The sequence below is a fragment of the Mandrillus leucophaeus genome, unplaced genomic scaffold (genome assembly GCF_000951045.1).
Source record: "Mandrillus leucophaeus isolate KB7577 unplaced genomic scaffold, Mleu.le_1.0 Scaffold48, whole genome shotgun sequence".
NCBI lineage: Eukaryota > Metazoa > Chordata > Mammalia > Primates > Cercopithecidae > Mandrillus > Mandrillus leucophaeus.
Genome location: NW_012105142.1, coordinates 3,350,480 through 3,374,479, shown reverse-complemented (window position 1 = coordinate 3,374,479; position 24,000 = coordinate 3,350,480). Strand labels below are relative to the sequence as shown.

General features: G+C 46.9%; 1 protein-coding gene across 1 annotated transcript in view; it reads left to right on the top strand.

Annotated features, from left to right (window-relative positions):
• The window catches only part of ZNF536 (zinc finger protein 536), a 195,736-nt gene that overhangs the window by 158,717 nt on the left and 13,019 nt on the right, over window positions 1-24,000 (top strand). Inside the window, exon 3 of the mRNA XM_011995257.1 lies at window positions 13,499-13,651. Within this exon, the coding sequence (XP_011850647.1) occupies window positions 13,499-13,651 (153 nt within the window). The remainder of the gene's footprint in view (window positions 1-13,498; window positions 13,652-24,000) is intronic.

Sequence of the window (24,000 nt, the reverse complement as noted above, 5' to 3'; positions counted from 1 at the left end):
CATTCTCTGGTGATCCAACTTTACCAACAAGGAAATGAAAGCTCATGAAGCTTTGGCGCTTTGCTCAGGACCACAGAGCCAGTGCTAGCAGAGTTTAGACTCAGACTTGGCTCCTGGAGTCCCTTGGTGTTTTGAGGTGCTCGAATGCCCAGGCAAGCCTGTTCAGGCAGCATTAAAAGTGACCTGTGTGTCTCCCTGTGTTGAGGAGGATTGGGCCATCTCTGCACATGCCTGGGGGCTGTGGGGACACTTTGCTCAGCTACCTGCTGCTCCCCTTCCCCAAAAAGCAGAGGCTGCTATTCTTGCCTGCTTCTTCCGGGGGGCTTGTTGGAGGACACACTCATCTTGGGATCCTTGTCTCTGGTCCGAATTTCTTTGGACTAGTCTATGGGATTCCCAGACTTCGGGAAGTTCCCATAGAGAATTTGCCAGACTTGATACTTTCGTCTGTGATCACAAGAAGGACAAGCAAACTTGACCTTCCTCCTGGAAGCTGCTACCCAGGAGGCTAGTCCTGGAGCTAGGTCAGTTCATTTATTCATGCATTCATTTATTCACCCCATTTGGGGTGAATATTGGCTGGACACCAGTCACGCGCAAGGTATGGAGGAGGAGGAACGTCAGCCCTTGTCCTTTGCACTTCACAGGCTAGAAGGAAAGCTGGTGTCAAAGAAGAACAAAATTCAAGCTCTGTATCTAGGCAGAGAAGCCAGTTGGGGGCCACTGAGATGGGACCAGGTGCTAACCGCAGTGATAACTGGGAGTGACGTGGCCTGACTTATAATCAAGAAAGGTCACCCATGTGGATATATCAGAGGAAAACAAAGTTGCCTCTCAGGACCTACCAAGAATAAATTCACACTCCTCTCAGTCTCTACAAGGGGAAACACAGTGAAAACTTAGCTAAAAGTGTCACAGTTGTATTGGGTAAAGTACACTGCCCTTCAAGCAGCCTGGGACACCTGCCAAGGACACGAACACTGGACCGGGAGGGCCATTCGCAGGGCAGCGCCCGGGGCTTCCGTTGGTCTGCAGGTACCAAGACAATGGACAGTGGAGTGGCCTCAGCTGTCTCCTTGGCTCCTCTGCCCTGTGGCCTGAGCCAAGGCTGAAGGTTTTGTCCTTTGGAATTCCACCAGCTGGGAACAGATCTCCAGAAAGATCCATGTGCCTGTGCCTGATCGGCAGAACTGGAAATATATATATTATATGTATAGCTAATTTTCATCTCAACTGAAGTATTTATGACTACAAGATATTGAAGGGTTCAGCCTTTATTCAAAAAAAAATTTTTAAATTGATCCAAGGATTGTGTTCGTCTGATATGTTCTCAAACGACAAGGGCTAGATAAGTCAGTGCAGCTCAAAAATGGCAGTAACTTCAGAGCTGGCAATTGACACTTGTTTTCTGCCACTGTTTACTCTTCAATAAAAAATGCATATTTACCATAGCAACCTCCTGATCACGTGGAGCCCTATCCTACATGCGACCCTCTAAAACAGAATAACTTCTTAAAGGAACACACACATCCTAATCGGCATGCTTTTCAGATGCAAAAACGTGTTCTTTCTAAGGAAGCCCCCTTTCCTGGGATTTAGTGCTAATAAACACGTCATCCTTGTAGAAATCATTTTGGTCCCCTGTCTTAAATTTTGAGATGTTCGTTCTGGAAATCCAAATACAATTATTCTTGGAGGGGCTTTTGATTATCTTAAGGATTTGTTGATTATTTATTTTAATATGGTTCTAAATATATATGTGTGTGTTTATACATGCACATATATATATAGATTTTAAACCGCAGCCATTAGTATCATCTGGAAGGGAGTTTGGTGCAGATTCTAACGACCTGCCGCTTCATCTGTGATTAAAGATTGTCATCTATGCGAAGCTCAGTTGCAGCCTGAATTGTTTTTCACTGTTAACTTGGGAGGATTGCCTGGGATTTTAGAGCTTTGGAGGAGCTGCCCCAACCTGGACTTTTCAGGGAAGGAACATGTCCCCTCATGCTGCCACTTTGTATGTGTCTGATTCCATAGCTTGGAGCTGGCTTGGGATTGGTGGTGAGGGGAGTGGGGGACAGCCAGGGACACAAACACTGAAAGCTGCTACCCAGGAGGCTAGTCCTGGAGCTAAAACCACAGGTCTGCCCCTTCCCCATACCATCTTTACATATGACACGTTGCTCTGGCAATATTCATGTTGAAAGCCACTATTAATTGGAGCATAACCTCCATCAGGCACCATGCTAAGTGATTTATATATCTTAGTCTCTACAGTCCTTTGAGACATGAATTCCTGTGACTATTCCTGTTTTGCAGATAAGGAAACCAAGCCTCAGAGAGGTTATGTAATTTGCCCAGGATTACACGCCTAAGACCTGGGGAACTTGGTTTTGACCTGAAGGCTTTTGGACTGCAAAACCTCTCCGCTTACTCTGTCTTCTGAACCTGTCTGTCAGATTTAGCTCTGGAAGGACAAATGGGGACAAGATGGAGAAGCCCTTGGAGATAGGGACAGTTACAGTGGCTTCCCTCTCAGAATGCTTCCTCCAGAGATTCCTGGGTACTCTCAGTTTCAGCGGAGATTTGTGGAACTCTTTTCAGACTCTAATCTTTTTTTTTTTTTTTTTTTAATGCCTGCACCTGGCAGTCAGGCACCCTTCCCTTGTGCTGGGCTGAAGTCAGGGCTGGGGTGCCAAGGGTCTCTGGATGCCACAGCCCCAGGGAGAGGTGATGTGGCTGTGTGACCACAGGTGTGGTCAATGCTTCTCTGAGGGACCACTGTAGGCTAAGGAGGCATCCCAACTGGGCCTGGTGGATTTTTAAAGTTTCTTTCAATATGAGAAACAAGAACGTATTTGTGAGTCTGTTACGCTTAGTGGCTTTGGGGCAAAATTCGGTTGTGAAGTGAGGCTGTGTTCTCCGTGGTACAGAGGCATTGTGACATGCACTCCACCGAGGGGCACTGCCCCTGCCCCATGCCCTGGCCAGCCAATCCGACGGCGGCATGCACACAAGCCATTTCATAATTATCCATCACAAATGCCTCCATGCCGCCCTAATAGATTATTTAAAATGGTGTGTGTGTCTCTCGTGCAACCTCAAGTCAGCCCCAAACTGTACATGCGTACAGGCTGGGAGAGGTAATTGTTTATCATGTATCTCTTTGTTGCAGACACTTTTATAAAAGAGTATGTATTATGTATGGTGTGACCTTCAAATGTCAGGAATGTGTTGTGCAATAAACTGTCAATATTTGTGGTTATAAGGTACTAGATGACTTTTACAATAATTGGAACGGCTATATTAAAAGCTTGGATCACTTGGCTGGTTAAAGAGAAAGACACAGGCCAGCGTTCATCAGGGACTTGCCTTCTGCCAACTATTAAATGAAAGATATTGCAAGGTGCTCAAGATGTCTTCTTTGTTTAAAAGAGAATATGGCAAGACACGTCTCTAGGGGAGGCGTTATCTCCAAATCATCCCTTCTCCTTTCAATGTGCTCAATTCCCAGGAGAAAACTCAACTCCACAAGTTATAGCGACTGACCAAATGCATTTTAAAAAAGATCGGTCCAGCTTGTTCCTGGTGTCATTTAGGTGAGAATTCCTGGAGTCAGATCTTCCATCTTCTCCCCTCCCCCGCCCCCACCCAAACAGGAGGGGCTGTAAATTATCTTAAGAGGATCTTAAAAGCTATAGTGTTTTTTTTTTTCTTTCTTGAGAAAATAAATTACATAGACATCTTTTGGGAATTTATGCTTTACTGAAAGTAGAGGCTTATACTATAATTTTCTTCATTTTTTGTTTAAAGAAAGGAGTACTTAATTTAAATTAAAAAAAACAAAGGCATAACACATATTTTATTATAATTATAATAGTAACTGGATCATAGATTACATTAAAAATATCTGTTTCACTATGCTCTTCTATGGGTGAATATCTCTTTATGCTTATGTGAAGTCGTTTCTCCTTATGATAGTCAGATCTTCGTTTTTAACCAGGAATTGAGTAAATGAAACGGGGAAAGGGGCCTCACACTTTTGTTTTCTAAGGAGCTCACTTGTGGCCTTGCTGATTATAATTGTGTGTTTGTGGTTCCTTCCACCTGGATGGAGGGAGAACTGGGTGACACCCTGAGGCCCCTTCCTCCAGGAAGCCCCTCTGAACATCCCCAGGTCTCCCCACACTGCAGTCATCCAACTCCAGCCCCTGCATGCGCTGAGCACTCTGGAGCACTTCCGATGTTTTGACGGTGCCCTGGACTATTTCTCCCCTCCAGCTGCTCAAATAGCTTTCCTCTCACAGTCAAGAACTGGTCTTAATATCTGAATTCCAACTTGCTTGCCTTCCCTAGTGCTTTTATTTGTTGAAAAACGTATTTATAAAGCACCTGCTATGAGCTGAGGACCTCCCGCATCCTGGAGATGTCACGGGAAGCCATAGTGCCTGGTCCCTGTTCTCCTGGAGCTGGTATTCTAGGAAGGAGACAGGCAGTGAGCAGTTTAATACACAGGTCAGCTAACTGTCTGCAAAGGGCGACGTGGACTGTGACATGGGCTGAGAACTGGGGGTTGGGAGATTCCTTCCAACAGTGCTATCAGAGACAATCTCTCTCAGAGAGGTGACTTTTACATAAAACTCTGAAGAGAATTCTAGGGAAAAAGAATTCCAGGGGGAGGGGAAGCAGGAGCGAAGCCTTACTGGAGAAGGGACCTAGCCTCGGAGGAGAACAGAAATTTGGGAACCAGCCTTGGAGGAGAACAGAAAGGTGAGGGCTGGAGTGCAGTTGGAGAGTTGGGATGAGGTTAGAGCAGTAGGGAGGCCACCTGGACATCTTGAGACAGAGGTGGAGGTTATTCTAAAAATAATAAACCTCAATGAAATGAGTAGCTGGTCCCTGCCCTGCCCACAACCAGAGGCTGTTCCCAGGAGACAGTAGCGGCCTGGCCTGAATCTTTCAGACTCATTCTCCTACCTGGGTCTTCTCACCAAGGCCAGGTTCTTAGGTGACCCTGCTCAGCACTGATCCACACTAATGGTCTCTGGGGTGGGCTCCAGCCCACTGTCCCTGTCCCAGAGAGAAGAGACAGGTGTGCAGAGCCCAGAGAGACATGTCACACCTGATGGCTTGTCCCAGGTCGATTCTGTGAATCAAACCCTGCCTGCTGCATCCAGGGTTGCAGTCTCTAGCCTGGGGACTGAGAGCACCTGCCCACGGCCAGCCCATAGCCACCCCTTGGAGCCTTGGCAAGATGTGGCGGTCTGCGGATGACAGGGGATGTTGTCACAGCAGCATCACATGGTGCCAGAGGGCAGAGACCCCATGGGTGGCCCAGTCCCCAGCAGGGAGTTTCACAGACTCCACCGAAATTAAGAACGGGCTCAGGGCTTGAGAAAACCAGAAACACATTTGGCCCACAGTTCCTGATCTTGAAGCCTTGGTATATTTTAAAGAAAATGTAATCCATGTGTTTCTGATTCATTTTCACTTAACTCATCAAAATGTTGCCTTAGAGAAGCTATTTGAAATCCTAGTGTCTTATATATTTCCCTTTTTCTTTTTTTGAGACGGATTCTCACTCTGTCACCCAGGCTGGAGTGCAGTGGTGTGAACTCGGCTCACTGCAAACTCTGCCTCCTGGGTTCAAGCTATTCTCCTACCTCAGCCTCCAGAGTAGCTGGGACTATAGGCGCCCGCCACCACACCCAGCTAATTTTTGTATTTTTAGTAGAGACGGGGTTTCACCATATTGGCCAGGCTGGTCTCGAACTCCTGACCTTGTGATCTGCCTGCCTCAGCCTCCTAAAGTGCTAGGATTACAGGTATGAGCCACCATACTGAGCCTCCCAGTTTTTTTTTGTTTTGTTTTGTTTTTTAAGAAATTAGCCTTTTGACGACCTGATTCCCCCAGTTCCAGAAATCCTCTCTTGCCACCAGCAAATGGAGCTCTGCCCAGTTTTGAGTTTGGGTAGAGGGTGAGACATGGCAACATGGAAAACATGCCACCTCTCTGTCTCACGTGTCCCAGGGCTCACCAGTGAGGTCCAATCCCGACCCCGTGCGCAATAACCCAAGAGCAAGCTGCCTTTTGCCTCCTCACAAGTGGACATTGTTTTCTAAAATAGCTCCTTATTTAAACAAATACGTTCACCAATCCATAAGAATACTTAACTGTTTAACATGACTATATTTGGCCATCATAAAGTTGAGGACTCTGATGCAACCAGAGACACCAGATTGATACTGACCCGAGGCATGCGTTATGTCTTCCAAGAGTTAGGTAGAATTGTTTACAGTAATGTTACAATTTTCACGCATACCATTAATTTAAAATAATTAAAAAAATTGAAGGGCCAGCCATGATTGCTTTATTTGAGTCTATTGAAGTTTTCAAAATAAGGGAAGTGGTAAGCTTTTATGAGTAGCCATACATTCCTTTGGACGTTCCCCAAGGTGTTGGTATTGTCTTGCTCCTGAAAAGATCTTCAAGCCCTGGTACACGTGGGCAAGGATGTTAAGAAAGGTGTGACTTTTTGTTGTTGTTGTCCCACTGAACTGCTTCTTCAACCCTTAGACTCCACAAATGTTTTTTTTCCTTCATTAATGAAGTGAGAACTGCGATTTTGAGACGTTCTTTGCACAAGGTACACTTGCAGAGTTAACTGACAACTCATCTGGGAAAATGTATTTACTGTTATACTAGAAGCTCCATAGAAATTAAAATATCATGGCATTTTATGCCATAAACGTAGTAAGCGCCAAGTTGTTCACAGAGTTAGTCACCTTACCCATGCGTGGTTGCTGGGGTAACTCTCCAGTCATGGCTTAGACCTCACCATCACCACCATCATTGCCAACAGCATCATCGTTATAATTTTTTTTTTAATGGAAGTCTTTCTAAAATGTACTTCTGGGCATCTGAAGGGTAAGACTGCCAGTGAGTTGGGATGAAGTGAGAACCAAGAATCCATGTGCAATATAAGAAGAAGCCACTTTTTCCTTTCTCTTTGTCCTCTCACTCTGCCTCTTTTGGTCTCTATCTCTGGCTTCTCCCTCTCATTCTGTGAGTTAATTGGACTCCCTGGAAGACTGGATATAAACCTGGGAGACTTCACCAGTAGAGGATTGACTCTTCTTAGTCAATTTCTGACCTTTTCTCATAATGGCTACCCCCAAAATCTCCATGGCTTAATATAACCAAGATTTATTTCTCATTCATACAAAGTGTGATGTGGGTCAGCTGTCATTCATCTGGTGACTCAGTGACCCAGGTGCCCTCTATTTTGTGATTCTGTTGCCTCAATCCTTCCATTGCAAGGTCACTGTGGCCCAGAAGGAGGGGCAGAGGAGGTGCAGGCACACTCTCTCTTCACTTCCTTCATCTGTTGGCCAAACCTGACCACCCGTCGTCAGCTTAGTGTAAGAGAAGTTGGGATACGTAGGGGTCCAGGGACTAGTTAGCAACCATTTGCTGTCCTTTTTACAGTCATTTCTTCTTGCCTCTTTAAGACCCAACGTCGTATCTTCTTTGGCTGTAGGGTGAGGTCAGCGGGGAGAATGAGAGGTCAAAAAAAAAAAAAAAAAAAAAAGGCAGTGGGCAGAGACAGCCTGGGATAGGCTTGGAACTCTTTCAGCATGGCGGGACCCAGAGGTCTAGTCCTTGAGGGTCAGTTGGGAACCAAGGGCAAGGGGAGGGGTGAAGGGACTTGCTTGGAACAGTTGGATATTAGGGACCTGGGAGGAAAAGATTCTGCCTCCTAACGCCTGAGTCAGCATTTTTGGAAAACAAGGCTGTTTTATTATACAAAGAAGTTCAGTGTTTAGAGAGAATCTAGGGGGATATCTGCCCTTCAAGTACAAAATCATTTTATAAAAAAGTTTTAATATCCCAAAGATATTATACATAAATAAGGTTAAATGTGTGTTGAGGCACCCATCCATTCAAATCATGTTTGTATACAGCAAGATAGCCAACCTCAGGGGCAGTTTCAGGCAGCTGGTGACAGTGTTTTCTAAGTATTGGGGCTTTAACTTTTGAGAAGTTGTTTGTCTTTCTAAGCATCTGTTTCTTTGTCTAACTGGTACTGCCACTTTGTGGTCCAGTGGATGATGAGGATTCAAAAATGATCCCTGGCCATTTTGATCTCCCCAACTCCTTCAGCCCACACCCCCTCCTCTGAATACTTAGGGAAAGCATGCATCTTCATGTCACCTTGATCGAGGCCAACCTTGCCGTAGACTCGGAGGATAAGAACAAGCAAATGGGCATGTAGACAACATTGCTGACCTTGAGAAGACAAAATTAGGAAGGTCTGTTGCGTGATGTCTCCTTGTTCCTGGTAACATACCTTTAAAAAACTTGGATCCACTTCCTTTTTCTTTAGCAAGTCACTTTCAGCTTGTAGGCATGGGCAGAGGAGAAAGCTGGCAGAGCTTTTGATGCCTATTTCAACGCATTTGCTCTTGGCTACAGTCTAGGAGGGTTGCAAATATGGCCTGTGTCTGTCTGGAATATTATTTGTTGTACCCCTGCAAGGCACCCACTTCTGAAGAAATAATCCCATATTTTTCAGTGGGGTCAAGAAAATAAACAGGGGTCACAGGAGCTGTTTCTCAGCTGTTTCTCCATCATGTGGGAGCCCAGAGCACACCCACGCTGAGGGTGCGTTAGGAAAGAGAGGGCCTCCCCGCCTGCAGCCAAAGGTCCCCTCTAGGGACATCTCAGTCTCTAGGAGCTGGCAGGGGTCTGTCCTTTCACAGATGAGCAGGGAGGAACAGATGGCAGAGTTGAGGCTGACCTCTGTCCACATGTCTGCCTTCAGTCTACCCAGCACATTAGAGAAAGTGTCGGATAGGAGGGAAGGAAAAGAAAATTAAAAAAAAAATAAATCTCAAACCAATGCATGAAAGGTTTAACAAAGGATCACAGATGCAATATTTGTAATACCTCTCTCTCTTTTTTGTTTTTTGTTTTTGTTTTTGTTTTTGTTTTTGAGATGGAGTTTTGCTCTTGTCCCCCAGGCTGGAGTGCAGCAGTATGATCTCGGCTCACTTCATCCTCTGCCTCCCAGGTTCAAGCGATTCTTCTGCCTCAGCCTCCTGAGTACCTGGGATTACAGGCGCGCACCACCACGCCTGGCTAATTTTTGTATTTGTAGTAGAAACGGCGTTTTACCATGTTGGCCAGTCTGGTCTCAAACTCCTGACCTCAGATGATCCACTGGCCTTGGCCTCCAGAATTGCTGGGATTACAGATGTGAGCCACCATGCCCAGCCAATACCTCTGTCTTTCTACTGCCTGCTTCCTGGAGTGTCTGGGGAAGGGCTGGTCTGTCTGCAACATAAACCAGTGACTGCTTTCTCCACCTGACGGTATGGGGTGCCAGGCAAAGCGATGGGACTCCGTCCTGCAGTTTGCAGAGGGGCAGATGCCAGTGCTTTTATACTCGGGGTAGAGAAGGAATTCGAGAGCAGCCGCACCTTCCCCTCTGAACGACACTCTTGGGCTCTTGCTGGGGCTGGGCCGAGTTCAGCACACACATCCTCACTAGCACCCATCCTGGCACAGGCTGCAGCTCACACACAGTGCCCTGCGGGTGTCCCACCAGCACTCGCCCCCCAGCCTTCACTGTGCTTGGCTTTCAGCCTCTCTGGACACTTCCTGGGACCACCCACAATTGCCCTTCATCTCCTCTCAGCATGATTTTCCAGAAGGATTAGTCTAAGCGTAAACGCCATAGGCCTTCTGGCCCTCCAAAACTCAGTCTCAAAAAAAAAAAAAAACGAAAAAAAAAAAAAAAAAAAAAAAAAAACCCTTTTCTTTGTGAAGTAAAAATTAGACTCTTAAATCTGCAAAGAAAACTGTTTATCTTACAAATTTATTCTTTTTATTGGGCCACACATATCCAAGATAGAAAGATAAAAGGAAAACAGATACAGGCCGTCACTTAGAGTGATGTATAATGAGGCAGGGCTCATCCTCATGTTCTGCAAAATGTTCACAGTGCAGAGCGGCCGTATTGCTATTTTTATCTGTAATGTGGCCTGGGCAAGTCCTTCCCAAAAGCTCCAGGAGAAATATGCCCTCCCTCATTTCCCCTGCAGTGTCTTTTTTTTTGTGATTTTTTTTTTTTTTGGAAGATTCAGGGGGTACATGTGCAGGTGTGTGGCACGAGTATATTGCGTGATGCTGAGGTTTGAGCTTCTAATGATCTCGCTGTGCAAGTAGTAAGCACAGTGGTCAATAGGCAATTTTTCAACCTTGCCCCCCTCCCTACCTCCCCTGCCTTTGGAATCCCCAGTGTCCATATATATTTTTTGAGATAGGATCTTGCTGTGTCACCCAGGCTGGAATGCAGTGGCGTGATCCCGGCTCACTGCAGCCTTGACCTCCCAGGTTCAAGTGATTCTTGTGCCTCAGCCTCCCCAATAGCTGGGACTACAGGCATGCACCACCACACCCAGCTAATTTTTGTATTTTTAGTTTTGCCATGGTTTTGCCATGTTGCCCAGGCTGGTCTGGAACTCCTGATCTCAAGTGATCTGCCCACCTCAGCGTCCCAAAGTGCTGGGATTACAGGTGTGTACCACCACACCTGGCCTCCAGTGTCTATTGTCCCCACCTTTGTGTCCATGGGTACCCAGTGCTTAGTTCCCCCTTGTAAGTGAGAACATGAGGACATTCTCCTGCAGCTTTATTCCATAGCGGTTCCTTGCTACTGCTCTCTGGCGGACTCCTCTGGAAGAAGCTTTAGGGAAGGTCCAGATCATGCCACAGGCGACTCTGCAGGAATTACACATTTTTTGTTTGTTTGTTGCCCAGGCTGGAGTATAGTGGTGCAATCTCAGCCCATCACAACCTCCCAAGCTCCCAGGCTCAAGCGATTCTCCTGCTTCAGCCTCCCGAGTAGCTGGGATTACAGACACGTACGACGACCACCTGACTAGCTTTTGTCTATTTAGTAGGGACGGGGTTTCACCCTGTTGGCCAGGCTAGTCTTGAACTCCTGATCTCAAATGATCCACCTGTCTCAGCCTCCCAAAGTGTTGGAATTACAGACATGAGCCACTGTGCCCGGCCCAAGAATTACACTTCTGAAACCTGCCCCTGCCTACCTGCATCCTGAAGCCAACATCCAGGACACCTAAGTCCTGCTTATAATTCCAATCAACAGTGATTGGCCTCCTAACTTAAATTGGCTATCTCGACTATGTTGCCAGGAGCACTTGGGCAGAATTTTAATCAGGCTCATCATTGTTTGAAACTGACCTTCATGATCCCAGCAAAAGGGAAGCTGAGGGAGGCCGGGAGGGCAAATGCAGCATGCTCAGGGTTGGGGTGTGTGGGAGTGGGAGAGGGGTAGAAGGAGATGGCCTTCCCGCTGTCTAAAGCTAGGGTGTGGTTGGCTGGAAATGACATCTGGTCATCACTCCCTCTGGCAGCTGCTCCTGGTAGACTCAACCTGCAGGACATAGAGCCACTGTGACTGTATGTAGAGCATTTGTCTGATGGTGACTTTGCAACACTCTCTTGTGCCTGTTTGCCCTGATCAATCAGCCGTCTTTGGGGGCCTTTCCACATTTATTTGGGCAACCACAATCTAGGGCTTGGTGGAGTGACTTTGAGTTCTAGATGTGGATGAGCCTAACTTCCTACTTGTGCAAAATTATAAGAAAAAAAGCTAGGTAATTATACCCTTTGAATAGCTCTCCAGTGATGGTTAGAAGAGTTGGGGAGAATAAGATTGAAGTGAGATTTCAAATATAAATAACTTTGCCCAGGTGATGATATGGTCGTACACAATCCAACTGCAGAGAGAATGCTCCAAGCCAAGGGTTTCCACAGTTGCTTAGAGTCAATACTCAAATAAGAATTAAATGTGTGAGACCTGGTGTAGTGGCTCATGCCTATAATCCTAGCTCTTTGGGAGGCTGAGATGGAAAGATTGCTTGAGGCCAGGAGTTCAAGACCAGCCTGGGCAACAAAGCAAGACCCTGTCTGTACAAAAAATAGAAACTTAACGAGGCATGGTGGCCTGCACCTGTAATCCCAGCTACTTGGGAAGCTGAAGCAGGAGGATCACTTGTGCCCAGGAGTTTGAGGTTGCAGTGAGCTATGATTGTGCCACTGCACTCCAGCCTGGGTGACAAAATGAGATGCTGTCTCAAAAAAAACATAAAAAGAATTGAATGTGTTGGCCTTCATCTTTCTCATGGTCTACAAGTCTGTCCCTTTTTTGGCTGTTAGCAGAGAACACCAGGAACAGACGTTGAGACGTAAAAAGAGTTTGCATTTTCCATTGCTTGGAAGGCACAGATCTTATTTATTAATCTCTGCAGAACTCGCAGATCTCATTACCCCAGAATGTTCCCTTGTTCTCCTCGTGGGATTTACCGTGAGGCCTAGAGGGTGGGCTGGAAGCTACGGTGAGGACCCCACTATCCTCAGGAGCTTAGATTCTGGGCCAGGCCTTCAGACTCCTGCTCTGTAGGGAGGTCCACGACTGTGGAAGAAAAGTGAGCCCAGAGAAGGTTCTCTTGCTTCTCCTCCTTGAGTTCCCAATTGTCATCTCTTTGGTAGTGTGATGTCAGGCCTTGGGGGTTGCAATAACATATCCTCCAACCACTAGACATTTTGCCAGTTTTATTTACTATTATGTCCCACAATTTCTTTGCAGAAGGCAGCCATATGTAAATTTTATTCCGTTTTCTAATGGTTTGGGTTACATAACAAATAACAGCAGGAAGGAAAATTTGTATCGATACTTGACAGAGGAAGTTCTCAAGTCACTGCAAAAAGATGTGTCTGCAGTGCTGTAAGTTTATGGGAGTTTTGCAGCTGAGTCTCTGCATATGACTTTGAATATGTCACTATATGTTTATCATGGGCTAATTGTGGAATCACATTTCCATACTTTTTCTTCTCCCTTTCATGAGATTACACCAGCCAGTGATGGATACAAGACTCTACAAGGAAGAAATGATCAGTTTTGGATAATTTTCTTTCCTGTCCCAAAATAGCCATATGTCTGCATGTCTTAGGGACTCAGCTGACACACATTTTTTTTAATTTGTTGCTTGCTATAATGCAAATATGATTTCAGTCTCATAGTGAACTCTACAGTGAGTCCATATTATAAATTAATCAGATTCAACAAACACCAACATTTTTAAACTTTTGAAAAAAAATATTTAATAGGAACTAAGCAAAAGAAGAAATCAAACCAGCTGCTGACACAGCTGTTTCTTTTCTTGTTTAATTCAGTTCAATATAAAGGTACCATATGCTGCTTAAAATGATGATAGGAAAGATGAAATAATTTAAGAGAATAACAAGAAAATACATGAATTGTCAGCATTCTGTCAGATTTAAAGAATGAAATAGACAGGTGTAGTATTGACATGTTTAACTTTGTGTGGTGTTAGCAGTTTTGGTGCGAACAACTCCTGACATGTGCTGAAGTGATGTGAGAACGTTTCTCCTTCGCTGCAGACATTGGCGAGGAGGCTGGGAGATCCGCCGGCGTCCAGCAACCGGCGCTGCTTCGCGACAGAAGCCTGGGCTCGGCCATGAAGGACTGCCCGTACTGTGGGAAAACTTTCCGGACATCCCATCACCTTAAGGTGCACCTGAGGATACACACAGGTGAGAAGTCTGAGTGCATCCAGGGGCACAGCCCAGAGGAGGAGGAGGAGGCCCCCGTCCTGCCTGCTTTCTGGCCCAGGTCCACAACTGTGTGGGTCACTAAGTCTGGAAGGTTCTCCCTGGGCTTGTCTAGCCGCCACTGTGTGGATCATAAGCAGCCCTCATTTCCTGATTCATCCCTTAACTAACATTCATCTCGCAAATGACGCAGGGACTCGTAAATGTAGACTCGGGTGGTCCCAGCCTGGGATAACTGGGTCACGTCTGAGCCTCTAGGGCATTTTGCTAATGGTTTCCTTCTGCTGTATTCAAGGGGTTCCTCCCCACGCCCCTGTATGAACCAGTCTCCCAGGTGTCAGTGATGGGGTCTCAGCTCAAACCTTCCTAAGTGTAGAAGGGAGTGAAGCCACTTCCCCAAGCAGCCAGGTAGAATAGGCTTAGGCCGGCCTGCGTTGCTTGCCCAGACCTGGGACAGGGCAGCTGGAGTCAATCTCCATCACTCCATGTGGCGTGGAGGAAAAGTGACTCTTCCCTGTGTCTCCTCAAAGGAGAAATTGAGATGCTCTTAGGCAAAGGGGGGCAAGTGGCTGCTGCACCCCTTTGGCGGTTTCTCATGTCTCGGCATCATACCGGCCGAGGACTGGCTGGCAACAGGGAGTTCTCTGTGTCCCTCAGTCATCGTCCTTTTTAGCTTTTCTGCTTGTTGCTTGCACATTGCCAATATAAAAACAAAAAATCTATCGGAGATATGGACACTTCCATTTTCTTTGATTTTCCTCCTGACACTTTATCTATTGGAGTATGAGCTGCTTCAGAGGCTAGACAAATATGCCATCTATTTTCAAAAATAATTGTGGTTTATTTCCCAAGGAATCAATAAGGCTGTGGGTTGCACAGGAATATTGAGTGCATGTGGGCCGTGTGGGCATCGCGTTGGGGGAGACAAGAAACCCCTCACCTGGAGCCTCACCTGGTCCCCACAAATCTCCCTGACACTGAGGGAAGCCTGAGGACAGATGGGCACAGACGGCCATGGGCTGAGTCACTGGCCTTGCTCATCCTGCATGCCTACCTTGGAGTCATCTCAGGCCAAAGAGGTGTCTTTTAAAACGGTCCTCCAGGTCCCACTACTCTCCCAAATGGCCTCATGCCACCTGCCCATGCCTTGCCCCTGGCCCCATCCTGCCCCCTTCTTCATCCCTGGCACCTTTCTGAAACAGCGTCTGCCTTCCTCCCGTTCCTCCAATGCAGAATGCCTGTTCCAGCTGCAGGACCTGTGTTTCTGCCCCTCCCTCCACCTGGAATCTTCCTCCAGGTGATCCCTGGAGACTTAGCTTCACTGGGATCTAATCAGAGAGGCTGACCCTGACTACCCCACCTAAAACAGCATTATCTTCTTTATAAACTTAACAGTTTCGGAAATAACCCTGTTGGGGTTCATCACTTATTTGTCTCCCACCAAGCAGTGTCTAAGATTTGCACAGGTGGCAATATTGTCCATCTTTTGAATTGCTCTCATTTCTATAACCCCAGGGTCTGCAAGGGCACCTTACACCCAATTGGGGCAGATGAATTTATTTGAAAGATTGAATGACAGAAGAAATGCTCAAATAAGTGAGTGACTCCTCCTGTCTTCCCTGCATTGTTCAAGGTGGCACGGAGGAGTCAAGGGCTGTAGGGAAAGTGGTCCCTTCCCCAGGGAACACAGGAACCCATCAGAAACTACGGCCTGGCAGTCAGGCTGCAAGCGCTGGTTTCTTGGGCATAGACAAAGTGGAAGATCTTCTTCCCGGGAGTTTAGGGAGGGGGCCTTGCATTCTGATCTCAGGGTCTTTGCCCTTTGAACTTCTCTGCCAGATACTTTCATGGCTTGCTGCTTCCCCTTCAGGGTCTGGCTCTGATGCCCTCTTCTCTATGAGGCCCACCCACGTGGCGGTGCACCCCCACCCCACCAGGACTTTCTAGACCCCTTTCCTTCCCTGTGTCACCTCTCCATAGTGCTCACAGCATCTGACACACCATGTCTTTGTATTTCGTTGTTGTTTCTCTCCATGCACTAGAATGTGAACTCCTTGAGAGCAAAGGCTGTGTCTGTTTGTCCAGCTGCATCCCCAGCCTAGAACAGAGCCTGACCCATGTAGGCACTCAGAAAATATTTGCTGACCCAGGCATTCCTGCGTCAACTGGTGAAAGTGACCAGGCTCGAAGGCAGTCAGCCCAGACATGTGGTTTTCTCAGATGATGCTAATGTCCATTTTCCTCCCCAGATTGGAGCCAGGGTTGTGGTGGTGGTTGGGTGGGGCGGGGACCTGCAGACTGCCAGGATACGGGCGGTGGTCCATAGGGCACTCACCCTTAAGCTGTCTGCAGGAGTGTGGAAACCAGGCCAGGCTTGTCTTGTGTATTTCATGTCGATACAGAACACTGGACCACGTTTTCCAGCCAGGTGGTGGCTCTCCATGGGTGAGGTCGGCCTTGCAGAGTGTAAGAGTCAGTGAGGAATGGCGGTGCCTCTCAACAAGGGGCTTCGCTAACCGTGTCGCCCCAAGCCCCGACAGCTTCCCTGGACGTAAGAGTAGACACTCCACAGAATATTTCCAGGCAACTTAGGGCCAAGGCTGACGGAAGTTCTGGGGAAATCTGGGAGAAAGCAAATGGTTACTGCTCTTCGCAGTTTTCAAGCTTGAGAAAGACTAAAGTTTCTGAACTGCTTCACAAACCTCGGCATAGTCTTTAGAGACATTGAGAGAGACAAGATAGGGCCATGGGCAGAGGCATTCTGGAAACTTCCTAGAATCAGAGAGAAAATGAAAGAAGCCATGGAAACATCACACCACCTCCACCACCCCTCGGAAGCAGCATTTGCCTTGTGTAACAGGCAGAATGGTAACCAGATAAAGATCAATTTCCTTTTTATCTAAGAACAAAGAAGCTGGAAAATGCTTACACTTGTGCATTTGAATAGAACAGAAAGTGTTATATGTTATAAATCACCCAAATAAACATCTATTATGACAATGTAAAAGTGTAGATTACACAAGTAATTAAAAATCAAAATCAACGTATTTGTTAATAAGTGATTTCATGTGGGACTCAAGTTGGTGAGAGGCCCTGACTGCCTTCTCTTTTGGCCCCGGTGTCTCTCCTTGCTCCAAATACCATACAGTTTCTGTATTTCTAAATGACACGGCCAGAGGACAGCAGTCTCATTATGAAACAAAAATACATGTGCTCCAAAATGCCATCTTTTTGAAGTTTTTAAACAATGGACCTGTAGGAGCACATTTTAAAACTCAACGTGTAATAAATATATTTTTAATTGGGATATGAGGTGGCACCTTCTCTGTATTTTTTCTGTCCGACTGCATCTTTATTGGAAGTCTCAATCATGTAACATCAATGGATAAAACCTCTCTCCTTTTTCTCCCCACTGCATTAACTCAATTACTGTTTCTCTTCTCCTTACACCTGTTTATTGGAGAGGTGCTGACTAGATGCACCAGTCAGGTTGCTCTGAACATCTGGGAGCCCGGGAGAGCCTATGAGTCACTAGGATGTTTCTGGTGCACCCTAAGCTTCAGCCAGGTCCACAGGGGACCAAGGAGAGGCTCCTGCAGGACCTCGGGAATCCCCAAGGCCATCAGATCCTGGAGGCTGCCTCACTCTGGCTCCAGGCAGTGTAGACGTTGATGGCTGCTTGACCCAGAGAGGGCTGAACTTCTCTCCTCATGGAAACATTACCCTGGGCAGACTAGGGTCCAATCACTGGGTATGGGCAATTTTTCTTCTACAGCAGTGTCTGTGATTCGAATTCAGAGCCAGTTATTGCAGGCTCAGAAAGGAGATTGCATCAGTCAGGGTTCTCCAGAGAAACAGCACCGATAGGAAATGTATGTATGGCCAGGCACAGTGGCTCATACCTGTAATCCCAGTACTTTGGGAGGCCGGGGTGGGAGGATTGTTTGAGCCCAGGAGTTTAGGACCAGCCTGGGCCATGTAGTGAGACCTCATCTCTATAAAAGGAAAGAAAAGAAAAGAAAGAAAAGAAAAAAAAAGAAAGAAAAGAAGGAGATATGCTACACACAGAGAGACACACAGAAACACACAAGAGATTTATAAGAAATTGGCTCAAGTGATTATGGAAGCTGAGAAGTCCTAAGATCCAAAATCTGTAATTGGTGAGCTGGAGACCCAGAAGAGCTGATGGTGTAAATTCCAGTCTGAGCCTGAGCCGGAATGCAGGAGACCCATGTCCTAGCTGAAAGACAGCCAGGCAGAGCAAGCGCACTCCCCCTCGCTCAGCCTTTTGTTCTATTCACGCCTTCAACGGACTGGACAAGGTGCACCCACATTGGGGAGGGCCACCTTGTTTACTCAACCCACCCACTCAAACGTTCATCTCATCCAGAAACGCCCCCACGGACACACCCAGAAGAATCCTTAACCAAATATCTGGGCACCCTGCCGCCCAGTCAAATTGACACAAAAATTAACCATCACAGAGATACATCAGCAAACATTTAGTTGTAACATGCAACGGGGAGGGCGCATGTCCCCAGAGTCTCCTGAGAGGTTGGCAAATCATTTCAGGATTGGTCTCCATGCGCACATGCCATTCTTTCCCTCCACGTCCCCTCCCTGCACCCTACCTTGGAAAGCCAGGTGCCTGGGGGTACTCTGGAGGGTCTGATGTATCTGTTTTGTGTGCACAGGAAGCAGGCGGATGCTGACAGATCCCTGAAAGGCTGGGGGAGGCTTGGCCCCCTGATGGGTGAGCACCTCCTGCATGGCTGTGGGACTCCTGGCTGGGTTCCCTAGGGCGGCTCTCCCATGTGTGGGTTTTTCAGGATGGGGTTGTTGTCTCAAGGAATGACCATTTTAGAGAAATGTAATAAGCAACTTCACTCGTGAAAACTTGGAGGCATGAAAGTTCAGGGACTAATTAAAAATAAATCTCATTAGTTTCTTCCCCCTCTCGAGTTCTGCGAGTGGTTTATTAATCTGGTTTTGATGTGCCGCATGTTCCAGCCCTGAGTCGGGAACCTCTTTGTCGGAATGGATCCGCACAGGGAAGTCAGTGGTGGTTTCCCAGGGGTCTCAGGCTGCGGTCACGAGGGGCTCAGCACTGGGCTGAAGGGCAGGCCCGGCACCCCCCAACTCCTGGCTGCTGTCTTCACGGCACAGCCCCTGGATGCTGGCTGGGCCGTCACCTGTATTCTTGTCCCTTTCCTATAGGACCAAAGAGGGTTGTGGAAGGGAGGGAGTTCTCCTTTGCAGCCCCCAAAGGACTGCACGCCCAGTCGGGTGTAGGGAGGGAGACCTGGGCATTATCTTGCCTTGTGACTACAAAGCATGACAGCAACTGGCTGAACACAGAACTCAGCCCGCAGGGATGGAGTAACGGCACAGTAACAGTGATGGTAGTTCCCACGTTCTGTCCACGCCCACAGGCAGGCACTGTGCTAGACACTGCGCATTAACTCGCTCCTTCATCCCTACAGCACCTCAGCTACCAAGGCTCCATCCCCTGCCCCGCTGCAGGGGAGGGCGCTGAGCCTCAGAGGCAGAGACGTGAAGTTATCCCCCTCCGGAGTTGCCCAGCATTGGATTAAAAGCTCTAATCAGATCTGCCTAATTCAGAACCTCATTCTCCTCACCGCTGCACTGTATTGCTACTTTTTACTTTTCTGAGTGAATTTCTGGCTTGTTTTAGGGAATTAATGCAACATTTCTTTGACAGTGTGTGTCCACACCATACCCAACAGGAAGGAAAGAAGTGACTTGTACTCACAAGTGGTGTTGGCGCAGCCTCCAGGGAATTTAAAAGGGAAGTACTGTGCACCCCGGCTCCTCCTTGACCCCCCCTCCTCCGACTGGCCCCAGGCCAGGCTTCCTTGGCCCCACGTGCTTGGGTTTCCCCACTAGCACAGCAAGGTTAGGGGAGTGGTGAGGCTTGGTCACTGTGGCATGTGGAGGCGCTCTGACCTCCTGGGATGGAAACGGGGTGGGTGTGGGTGGGAGTGGAATCACTTCCAGCATGACAGAGTTGATAAACTTCTCATGCTACGGTGGAAACCACCTTTCATCTTCAAAGTGCTTCCCGAGCAGCGGCTGATACATAAACATGGGTAGAAATGGAACTTTCAGCCGGCCCCGTCCAGGTGCCTTATGGCTGGTGTCTACGTCTCTTACCTTTGATGCTTCTATGTAAGGTAACCAGGCTGTTTTCACACACTGAGTAAATATAAAAGCACCTTGCACACATTTTCAAAAAGGAATCGGTTAAAATGGGTATTCTTCTCATTTCCTTTTCCAAAAGGAGAGCACATGTTGTTGCCATTAGTGGGGGAGCAGCCACCTGAGTAATGATGAAAAAATTAAAAAAAAAAAAATCTCCAAAAGAAGATAAGTCTTTCTTTTTGTTTTGAATTAAAATTCCATCATTTTTCTATTTCCAAGATGAACTAAAAGCCCGGTTTATTCCTCCTCGGTTCCCGATCCTTGCTTTTCCTGCCTTAATGACATCCTAAACTTTTGTTGAAAATAATTGATTGAATTTAAATTTCCTTAAAAGTTGAAGAGGTAATGTTACAGTATAAATTTCCTACCAAACACTAAGTAGGGAAATATCCATTAGTGAAATTAACTACAGTTTCTAGGTAGCTAACAATGTGCTGTATACAGTAGGGCATGGCTAATGAACACTGCAGTGGGTGATATTTCATTATACAAATTAATGCTCACATTTTAATGGGAAAGTCACATAATGAATCTGGGCTTCAGTGACAGCAATTAGAGACACAGATTGTCCCCTTCTGGACAAGGCACTGTTTAGCAATAAGCAGCTGTGTGAAAAGTCTTCAGGTTTACAACATATATATGCTTTGGGGGAATTAGTGTACAATTTATATTAATGTACTGAAGCTTTGCTGCAAAGACACCACCATATTTATCTCTCCTGGTGTTAACTAAGTAAAGACATGGAGAAGGACTAAATAAATATCAAATTGAGGATGCAAATACAGGAAAATACTCAGTGGCTCAACTTAAAAGTGAAACACTTTTGGAGATTTAGCAAAAAAATAAAAACAAAAAAAAAAAATTAGAAGCATGAATCACGTCTTAAACCTTAAAATGGTTTCCAAAGAGAATAATATGAATCCACCTGTTATTTTTGGAGAGGTGCTGGTGGGAACTTGCTCTAAATAGCTCTAGAATAACTCACTGCAACAGTGAGGGTTCCTTTTACATATCAAGAGCAAAGTAGAGGCTCAGAATTATAAAAGACATGACCATGTAAAAATAGGTACCGTGAACTAATTAAACCACCTGGTCGTATATTTCTAAAAATGGATGATACAGTGACTTGGGAGAGGTTATCAATGATATTTTAAAGCTGAATATATGTCTTATGCCATACGTCAGTGGGAAGTTGGCTTACTGTATGGCAGTTCCAATAATTTCATTAATCCGTTGGAATGATGAACTGCGGCTTTTTAATTTCATTATGCCTTTTCTAGCAAAACTCTTCTTTCTAGAAATGCATTGTTTGGGCCCACATCTTACTTCTTTAAAATATAGTGAGAGGTTTCCCTGCAGAAGGCTACCAGTGTGTGTGGCTGCTTCCTTTAGTGGGCAAAGGGCTCTCTTCTGCACATTTCACAATAACTGCCTGCTCCAGATCCCATCTGTAAAACAGAGCTCTGTGACCCTTCAGTGTTTGAAAAGTTTTGAGATAGGTACCAATATTTAAAAATTAAGATACTGCACACAGATATCTCATAGATATGATACTTTTCTTTTATTCTTTTCTTTATTTTAGAGACAGGGTCTCACTCTGTCACCCAGGCAGTTGTGCAGTGGTGCGATCATAGTTCACTGCAGCCTTCAACTCCTGGACTCAAGCGATCCTCCTGCCTCAGCCTCCCGAGTAGCTTAGACCACAGTTGTGTGCCACCACACCTGCTTAACTTTTAAATTTTTTGTGGAGATGAGGTATCCCTGTGTTACAAGCCTGAGCCGCCATGCCCGGCCAAGACTTTTCTTGGAAAATCAAAGGTTGTAGTGCCCACAGTTGGTTAGAGTTGAGTGACAATGTGCTCCAGGAGAGAATGGCTGTTTTGCATACTCGTCTAATCTGCCTGGTTCTGCCTGCATGCGAGTGTGTGGCACCTATAACAGATAAACACAAAGCAATGAACCACAAACATCATAGAGGTCACCAGAGGGCTCAGGACCCCCTGGAAACCTTGGGAGATAACCTGAATCATCCCCTCAGTAGATGGGACTCATTTATGGCCTAAGTGGCCAATCAATCAACTAGACAGAGCTGCTGGCAGGGTCTGGGGCTGCTTCTACCTTGGGGCCGCCCAGGCAATGCAGGCCTGAGTCTCAGGCAGAGTCCAGCCTTGGTTGGGCAGGGCTAGGCAGGTCCAACGCCTGGCTCCTTTGGCATGGATCTGGCCATGCCTGGAGGCCTGGGATTTGCTAGAGTTAGCCCAGAGAGCTTGGGCAGAAGAGTGCATCCAGATGCAGAGACCTTGGCTGGGAAGCCGTTCTCAGCTGAGGTAGACTCAGCATCTGCCTGTGCCAGCCAAATGAAAGAGCGGACATAGACCGTGCCCTGGAGGCTGTGAAGTATGCTGTTAGGCCTCTCCGCCAGGTTGCCGCCCCACCCCATCTAGGCCAACATTGTGAGAAGTTTGCCTTCTGAGCACTCTGAAATGGGCCCTTTGGGGAAAGAATGCCGGGGAAACAGCTGGGATGTTTCCAGTGGAGCACAAGGCCCTGGGGCTGCTGGGGTTCTAAGGAGGTTCCCAGCTCAGCCCCTGGATGTACCTGGCTAGAAACACACCCTGGCCGGGGCTCACTTTCATCTTCAAAGCATTTCCCTGTGCCCCTCGTTGGATAGGAAGCCCAGACAGGGGAGAGAGGGCTTTGAGACAGAGGGCAGGAGTGGTTCTTCCAATCATTTAGCGATTACAAGGAAATTAAAATTGAGCTTGTTTCGTTGTGAACATAAATCCAAAGGGGAAGGGTTTATGCCCTGGAACAACGTGCGGAGCACTTAGCTGAGGAATTGGAATGATCGGAAGAAGCCACCCAAACCAAGCCCTTTAGCGACCCGGCAGGAGGTGGAACTGCATAGAGAAATGGACAGAAAGAGCAGGGCAGCCCTTTCATCCCAGTGCAGAAGGCAGAGGAAGCGTGGGTGGAGAGCTTTCTAGAACCTTGCATAGCACGTGCACTCAGAAAACCCTTGAAAGCTCATGAAGCAGCCCCTAATTCACCAGGCCTGGGCCCGTGGAGACTCCAGTGCTAGGAATTAGCCTTTCTTGTTTCTCAGCTCTGGCTTTTATTCTCTGGAGCTGTGAGGGCCAAGGCCTATTTTGAACTCTAAAGACAGTGGGTGGACTGAAGGGGTGCTGTCCTCCTGCACACCCACATGCTGTGTGTGAGTGTGAGAGTGAGTGCATGTGTGTGAACTCTGCTAGCCTACTATATGATATGTCTCCTCCAAAAGACATGAGAGCAGGGGACCTGGCTCTTTGGTTTTTACTCAGTTTCCAGGGCCAAGAAGGGAGGTTGCAGGTGTTTATTCATTCATCCATTGGTTCATTCCATCAAAAAATGTGTGTGAATCAAACTGAAGGTTTCTGAGTCAGTGGGTGACACGTATGTTTGCAAGTATTACTGGCTCTATTCGGGACACTTAGTTTAGCTCCTAAGTGAGCTTAGGATTGGGATAAGACCCCATAGAACACGTGCTTCAACATGTCTTATTACAGGTTGAGGAAGAAAAAGTCCCAAGACTGGGATCCTGTGTCCAGTGGAGTTCAGGGTAGCATGGGTGTCCAGTCCCTAGTCCAGATTCTCAAATACCTCCTGAGGTCTAGACTGTCCTCCCTGCTGAACCATTCATGGTTCCCACTTCAAAGGCACTTCCAAGGAAGGCTGCCTACAATGGTTCCCCACTCAGGATCCACAGAGGGTCACCTGGGAAAGTCCCGAAAGATCCTAAAACCAAGTTTGCATCTTTGGCCAATTAACTCAGAATGTGGGGAGGAGGGACCAGGTATCAGCACTTTGTCAAGACCCCAAGGCAATTCCAGGTTTGTTTTTCAAGGGGTTGTCTTTACACTGTCTGCATCAGAATCATCAGGGACACTTAGAAGGCCAACTTCAACTTCTGCCCCCACCCCAGACCCAGGGAATCAGAACCACTATGCCTTAGGGCCAGAACTAGTGTCTTAGCACACTCCCCTGGTGGTTCTAATGCACAATACATGCACAATACAGTTTGAGTACTACTGCTCCTGTATTCCCTTTTTTTTTTTTTTTTTTTTTTT